The 7,705-nt window shown below is 56.4% G+C and overlaps 1 protein-coding gene and 1 long non-coding RNA gene across 2 annotated transcripts in view; both read right to left on the reverse strand.

Moving 5' to 3' along the window:
- The window catches only part of LOC138683278 (uncharacterized), a 260,146-nt gene that overhangs the window by 247,299 nt on the left and 5,142 nt on the right, over nucleotides 1-7,705 (reverse strand). The window lies entirely within an intron of this gene.
- LOC138683568 (uncharacterized) lies at nucleotides 1,113-7,494 on the reverse strand. The gene is made up of 9 exons (XM_069775559.1): nucleotides 7,304-7,494; nucleotides 6,554-6,625; nucleotides 6,018-6,088; nucleotides 5,744-5,815; nucleotides 5,545-5,652; nucleotides 4,240-4,347; nucleotides 3,613-3,681; nucleotides 2,773-2,917; nucleotides 1,113-1,761 (listed from the first exon to the last, which is right to left on the reverse strand). Exons 1-9 carry the CDS (start codon nucleotides 7,492-7,494, stop codon nucleotides 1,332-1,334), a joined length of 1,266 nt encoding a protein of 421 aa, XP_069631660.1. The 3' UTR covers nucleotides 1,113-1,331.

Below are 7,705 nucleotides of genomic sequence, written 5' to 3' on the forward strand. Positions count from 1 at the left end.
AAACACCTCAGAGGCCCCAACATCTCCTCACAAATACACTCGCAGACCCCCCATTGTCTCACAGACCCCCCAAACCCTTCAAATCCCCTCACAGACACCCCCATACCCTTCAGAGGCCCCAACATCCTCTCACAAATCCCCTCAACACCTCAAAAATGCCCTCACAACCCCTCCATCCCCTCACAGACCCCCCCAAACCCCTCAGAGACGCCAACATCCCCTCACAAATCCACTCGCGGACCGCCCAAGCCCCTCACAAATCCCCCCCAAAACCCCTCGCAGACCCCGACATCCCCTCACAAATCCCCTCACAAATCCCCTCACCACCTCACAAATCCCCTCACAGACTCCCCCAAACGCCTCAGAGACGCCAACATCCCCTCACAAATCCACTTGTGGACCGCCCAAGCCCCTCGCAAATCCCCCCCAAAACCCCTCGCAGACCCCGACATCCCCTCACAAATCCACTCACCACCTCACATATCCACTCACAGACCCCCCAAACCCTTCAAATCCCCTCACAGACCCCGCTAAACACCTCACAGACCCCAACATCCCCTCACAAATCCAGTCGCGGACCGCCCAAACCCCTCGCAAATCCCCCCCCAAACCCCTTCACCGACCCCGACATCCCCTCACTGACCCCCCTGCCCCCCACCCACCTGCACTGACAGGGCTGCAAGTGCACATTGCCAGCTCATGTCCAGCTTTTCACCCAAGCTTACTCGCTGGCAGGGCAGCATGGGAACAGAGTAGGTCTTGGGGCCGTGCAAGCAGCCATCAGCAATAGCTAAAACATGGGTGTGCTACCAACACTGGTTTGGTCACACGATCCAAAACTCGGCACCATATGTGCTGCTAGGAAGAAAATTAACTCCATCCCAGCCAAAAGCAGAACAGACGGTGTCTCTGTTATGGCTCGATAGCAGCTTGGTGCTCTCTGCGTTTTATTTCTGGCTTTGCTTTATGTGGTGTATCTGGCGTGCACGCAATGGAGGGGCTGGGGCTGGTATTGCCCTACACAGTACCCCTGTCCTGTGCACTCCAGGACAAAGCTGGCCCAGGGAGCAGAGGTGGGGATGATGACCTGTTAACGAGCCCCTTTGGTGCCTCTGTGGCTCAGAATTTAGCAGGACAGTCCCGCCAGGGAAGCTGGGCTCCCCCAGCCTGTTGGTGGGTCCCATGCCCAGCTCCCTGCCTGCTGACACCGTGGGCATCCAGGTCCCTGTGTGCCCTGATACGAAGTTCGGCCCAGGATTGGTGAATCCCTGGGTCTGCTGCCATTACGACCTGGACAACTGTGCTACTGATCTGTATTTATTGCTGTGCCATTACTCGGACACGAATGGTCGATCCCTGAAGCTGTCCGTCAGGAGTCTGTCATTGTAGCCCAAACCCATACCCTGGCGGGGCTGGCTCAGGCCCTTGCAGGAGGGCCGGCGCGATGGGCTTGGGGCGCGGGCGGGTGGCTTCAAGTCCTCTGGGGGCTCGAGGTCTCTGTGCTGCTCCCGCGACAGCCGGCTGGCTGAGTTGGACAGCCATGAGGGCCGGGGTGGAGGCGGGCGGGCCGGGCGGCTGTCCGGGCTGGCGGAGGCCCGTTCCCTGCTGCTCTGTGGCAGGCGGGCCGCTTTTCCAGGCACAGGTGATGGCTCTTGCTGTCGGGTCCAGCTCTCCGGGGTGCTGCAGCGGCTGCTCCGGCTGTCCAGGCCCGAGGAGCAGCTGCTGGTGTCGGACCGGGCTCGCGAAGCTGCGGAGAGGCGCCTGCGGAGAGAGGAGGCTGCTGAGGCCCCACCGCGAATGTGGGGCTGGGCGGGTGTGAAGGTGCGGGGCAGCACTGGGCGCCTCACGGGGTGCGGATGCCTGGCTGCACGTGGGAGCTGTGGGCATGGAGAGCTCCGTGCAGAAAACGGGGCACCCTGCACCCCTCGTCTGGGGCTCTGCTCGCCTGCCCACGGCTCGTCTCCTCTCGGCCCTGACCATCCTGACCTGCCTGCTCTGCACGTGCCTGGAAGGAGACCTGCCCGCGACAGACCGAGGGGACCAAAGCTGGGCACAGCACTGCAGGGCCAGGAGAGCCTCCTGTTCTCCTTTCTCAGCGTGCCTGGCAGAGACCAGCACTCGGCTCCCCTGCCTGTCCCTGACCAGACAAGGGCACAGCCTCGGCTCTCTGTTCAGTGAGGTGCTCTCCATCCTCTCTTCAGAATACGTATCCAAAGAGATAATGTACCCCTGCACAGAAAAAAAACCCTGCCTATGCTGAGAACACGCACGCTGGCAGTGCTCAGGTGCAGATGGGACAGGCTGACTCTTTCTCCAAAGCAAGGCCGAGAGCTGGGAAGGCTCCTCACCACGGTCTGAGTTGCTGGGACACCCTGGTCGAGGTGAACCTCTGGGATTTATGGCATCACCTAACAGGGTGATTTCTGCTGGCAGGTTCACTGGCAGGAAGATGTCACTATTGCGCTTCTCGCTTTCTATGGCAATGTCATCCCTCGTTTTTCTTCCTGACCTTGCTCATCCTACGTCTGTCGCTGGGTCTGCTCTTGTCGAGGCAGGGTCACTTTTAACTAACACTTGCCACAGGAGGAAGGGGTTTCACAAAAGAGTGCCCATGAATTGAGAGGCCAGTTAAAACAACTTACAGCAGAAATCTCAGTAGAGTTTGGCCAGTAACTGGCTCGGCACTCCAGAATACCCTACCTCTAAATGCTTCATGGCTAATAGCAGCCATCTAATACAGAAGTTTGGCAAAAAACCCTCCCAACAACTCACCGTCGTCTCTTCCTCCACAGACGGATCACACAACACAATATCATCCCAAACAGCACGGAGCCCAAGACCGCCACGGCGCCTTCTATGCAGTAGTACCGGAAATCTTGAGGATCCATAGCATTTGTGTTTCTCTTGTCATCCACACCTGGAGGAACAATTCTGTGCATTAGTGTGTCCTGCACGCTACTGGTAATCTCACAGGAGGTCTGACATTGCCAGGAAATGTTCCTTCTCACTTTGTTAGCATCTCTGCACCAGCGAACATGCTGGGGCTGCAATGTTTCCTTGGTTTCAGTAGAAGCAAAGGAAACTCCCAAAGCCGTTGCAAATCAATGCACTCTGGAGCCTCTCTTTCTCCTCAGAGCTTTGCTTACACTCTGGCATGGCCGTAATCCAGTTTTCCCAGTGCCACGGGTTTGCTCCCCCTTCTCGGCCACCCTTCACATTTGCACACAATTTCTTTTGCCCTCACCCCACTTTCACTCCCCAAGGCTTGCTAGTGCTGCTGCCTGGAGGCTCTCTCTGACCCTTTGGGACAAGTTGTCCCACTGAACAGAACTCATGAGGCCAGATGGAGAGCATGTGGGGGAGCACAGCTGTTTGACCAATCGCCCCTTTGAGTGAGACAGACAAAAAGCATCCCTGCATCAGGGAGTGCCACCCCCAGCTCTCTTCCCAGCCCATCACCCACACCCTGAGGGGATGGAGTCAGGCCCTCTCGGGAGACACCTGAACCTTGCTCTCCTGCTTCGCCTTTTCTCCAGCGTGGGCACTGCTTGCATGCCCCCAGCTTTCAGGACTTGTCTTCCCCTTATGGCCCCCTGCAAGACTGCTAATTACCTGCATTCTTTGGAGAAAATTCGTATCTCCTGGCGTGGTGGGCTTCTCCAGGGCTGGACAGCACTGCCACTGCCAAGAATCAGAGAAAGGTAAAGCCTCAGCATGGCTCAGGCACAGAAGAGGCAGGAGGGTGGCACAGGTTCCCTCTAAGCCCATGCCCGATCCGTCAGTGAATCCCTTTGGACCTCAGTTCACAGGAGGGATCCCCCTCTGTTGTGCTTAGGGGGACTCAGGGCAAGCTCTGGGATGCAGGTATTGCAGGAGGCACATTCGATTAAGCGTCGTATTTCCCATCGTCTGCTGAGGGTGGTTCAGATGGCCTCACCCCCAAAACGGCAAAGTTCTGAAATTCCTGTGAACAGGGGGCGGTGGGAGGTGAGCATCTCACTGCACCCACACAGAGGGTTACGAGTGAGTGTCTCTCTGGCACACCGATGGCAGTAACCTCCACACCCCAGAGATGACAGTCATCCTCAGAGAGCCGTTGCTGGCTTCTTTTAGAACACTCGCTCTGTACTAAGAGTTTGGCTGCTGACAAGATGTGCAGTAGCGGGCACCAGGGGAAGAGGCTGCAGACACACGGTGATTTTGATTCATGACACTGGATGACTGAAGGACAGCAATTACCTGGCACGCCTGTTGATTGAATTGCCCCTGTTTTTTCGTCAGAGACTGGCACTGCGTGACTATCTCCTTCCTGAAACGCCTCCTTCTCCACAGTCTCACGGTCCATCCCTTTAGAAAGAAAGTGGCTCAGTTTAATTAGAAGTAACCGTTCCTCATCAGGAACGTGGTATCTTCAGGAGGCAATACTTCTCAAAATACATTAATAACGCTTAGAAACAAAGCCTGGGCATTTGGGGGTGCACCTAGTCACTAGTCCAAACGACGTGTCATTCATGGAGAAAAATTTAAGCGCTAGACACTTTCCAGTTTACCAGGAGACAGCAAATCCTGACCTGCTAAGAGACTAGGGGATTGCATGTGACCTTGTTCACATTCCACTTGGTGCATTGCTGGCAAACCGCAAGATGATGGTAAATTACTTCCTTCAGAGAAGACAGGAAGATGCTGTAACCAGTTCAGCTGGGGAAAGAGTCGTTCTGAGAAGCACTTCCCATCATACCAACTCCACCACATGGTAAGGGTAACAGACACGCATGGTGGACTGAACCGCAAGCTCTTGCAACCATATTCTGGGCACTTTCACAAGTGGCAGTGAAGAGCCCACAGTCCCCCAAAACAAGAGGAAAACCACAACCAAGTTATCTAAAACACAACTAGAAACAGGCAGGCAGACCACCCGACACCGAATTCACAGCCCTTCATTTTAGCTGCCTTCAAGTTAGGTGTCGGGCCTTCAGCTGGGTGTCCAGCTTTCGCCTGTCCCTGACCCCGAGGTGTCACCGAGAGTCCTCAGACATCAAGGAGAACAATGGGGTTAGACCAGGCTGTGAAGCCGGGGTGCTCCCATCCTGGCCAGGGGATGCCTGCAGCCCAGGCAAAGTCTGCTGGTCTCAGTGACCCCAAGCTCCCGGCGCATCCTGTCCACTGGCCAAGGGCACTCTCCCTGCCACTGACTGGCAGGGTGCTGGCCCTCTCATGGCTTATCAGGAATCGGCTCCTCAGCCAAGTCCCTCGCACACTCAAGGTGTGAGCACCGCCAGTTCCTGCCAGCTGGATACCAACGTCTGCCAGAACAGATCTGGCCAGTAACGCTGTAACTGGGGCAGCAGCCGTCCCTGGGGCTCAGTTGAACCACAACTGGCAGCAGAGACTCTGCACCATCTCTACAGCTCACCAGCACCTACAAGGCGTGAAATATGAGTGTCAGCGCAGTGAGGCTCTGATCGATCCCTTCCTGCTGCGCAGAATTCATATCCATACATGCATCTGAAACCTCAGCTTCCCAAGTCTTCCGGTTATACCCACCACGTGCTGCTTTGTCCAGTTCCTTCAGGATTTCCTTCAGGACTTCTGGTGACCGCTGGGAAGATCTTCCTATTTCAGCTTTAGCTTTATACTTTGCTCTTTGAGGACCTGAACAGAAAGTATAAAGTTAAATTTCTCAAGAACAACATACTGAAAACGAGCGCTTAGTCTGTGAAGTCAGTCAGGACTGACTACTCACCCCTGGGATGCCAGGTGAGCTCCAGCGCAGGACCCAGCCGAGAAGCTGGAAAAGCCCTCCCTGTACCCACATCTGCAACCAAACACCCACGAGAAGTTCCCATCATACATTGTGATATACACTGTCATACTGAATAGCAGAACATATAAGGGGATCACAGAACAACATGGCACACACGATGCAGGCCTATATTCTCACACCTGCAAGAGACATCTTGCTCACATTTGGGCTTTGAGCTGGCAGCTCTCAAAGGAAGTAAAAAGCCATGACGTACCCGTGCGATCTCCCTGCGCGTCAGCCCTGGAACCCGGCTGGAAGCTGGATAGCCATTGCGTCCAGCCACACCTGTAAACAAACAGAACAGAGAAGCTCCCGTGAAATATTGCAATAGACTTCTTCAGATGTGAACGGCAATGAATGCAGTTCACACACAGGATTGCTCCATGGCACTCGTCTCTCCCTGCCACTCAGGAGCACTGTGCAGACCGTTACTGGGTGCCTGCAGCATGCCAGTTTAAAACAAACCATGCACAGAGCTGCCGGCAGAAAGGACTCCCTGGAGCCCACACCGGCTCTAAACTCAACCCCAACAAGCCCGCTGGCTTTGCAGCAGGCACTGGAAGCAGTGCAGGGTCAGAAAGGCTGGGAAAGAATGTTTTGCAAGGCAGAGCACACCAGGCCACGTCACTGAGCCTGACCCATTCCCTCTCTGCTCTTCTGCATGTCTAAGCATCGGCCAAGAAAATACTAACTTAAATTTCATATGAACAAATATGAAAACCTAAATGCCCACTCATTCAAGTGACATACCTGTGGGGTTGCCCTGAGGCTCCCGGACAAGATCCGGCTGAGCAGTCGGGTGGCCATCGGCTACAGGCACAGCTGTAAGCAAGCACGTTTCCATTAGAGGCTGTGATCTACTTCTTTCTCAGTGACCTGCAGTCACTGGAGGGGGGTCAGGTAATGACGTGGGACCCAGACATGGGTGGAGGTTTCCAAAGCTGCAGAGGGCCTGGGGGACCTGCGTTCACCCAAGGAGAGCAATATCGGGCTAGAGCAGGAATGCTCCTGTTTTTCTGAGCAGACATCTCCCAAGGACGGATGTCCCTGAGGCTGAAAGTCAGCATCCAGCCAGGGAGCGGTAGAGCCAGGGCCCCGGGCATGGCTGTGACCAGCCCAGGGAAGAAGTGCCCCTGCAGGCTATTACCTGGCCCCTGCGGTGCTGCTCTGGCCCTGTCATGCAGGCCAGGGGAAGGCTGCCTTGGGGCAGCGCAGCACAGGGCCGGCTCTGGGGATGGTTCCTCACCCCGTGGTGCTGCTCTCGGCCCCACCGTTCACCTGGAAAATGCCTCCGCAGCGGCTGCAGCCCCCTGCACCTCCCCACGGGACATCTGCCTCCCGCTGCCCATGAAGCTGGCCACGGCTCACCCGGCCCAGCCCAGCCCCGCTGCTCTCACAGCCCTGCCACACCACAACCCCAGCCCCGCTGTCACCCCGAGGTGTGGTGGGTGCTGCGCCACGCTGCCAGGGCTGGGTGCTGGCCCTCGCCTGCCCACCTACCTAATCCCCGTGCTTGCCACGGAGCAGCCCCGACATCCCAGGCTTGCAGGGACACCACAAAGAGGATGAGGAGGCAGGCGGGGGTCATGGCCCCCCACGCCTGCACCATGCCGCTGCTGCTGCTGCTGCTGCTGCTGCCGCTGCTGCTGCTGGCACTGCTGGGGCGGTGCTTGTGGCACAGCACTGCACATCATGGCGTGGCACAGCGGGGCTCTGTGACCTCACAGTCTGGCATTCCCACCCCAGTCACGGCCTGGGGCACTGCCCCTCCCCCACATGTGTTGAGTTTTTGGATTTAGATGAAATTAAGACCACTTCAGCATCCTAGCTGTCTGCACATCAGCACACTCCCTGCCATTCTTAGGCACTTTTGGCTACAGCTGCTTCTGTGCTTGCTGTTTG

This window comes from Haliaeetus albicilla, chromosome W, assembly GCF_947461875.1.
Source record: "Haliaeetus albicilla chromosome W, bHalAlb1.1, whole genome shotgun sequence".
NCBI classification, from domain to species: domain Eukaryota; kingdom Metazoa; phylum Chordata; class Aves; order Accipitriformes; family Accipitridae; genus Haliaeetus; species Haliaeetus albicilla.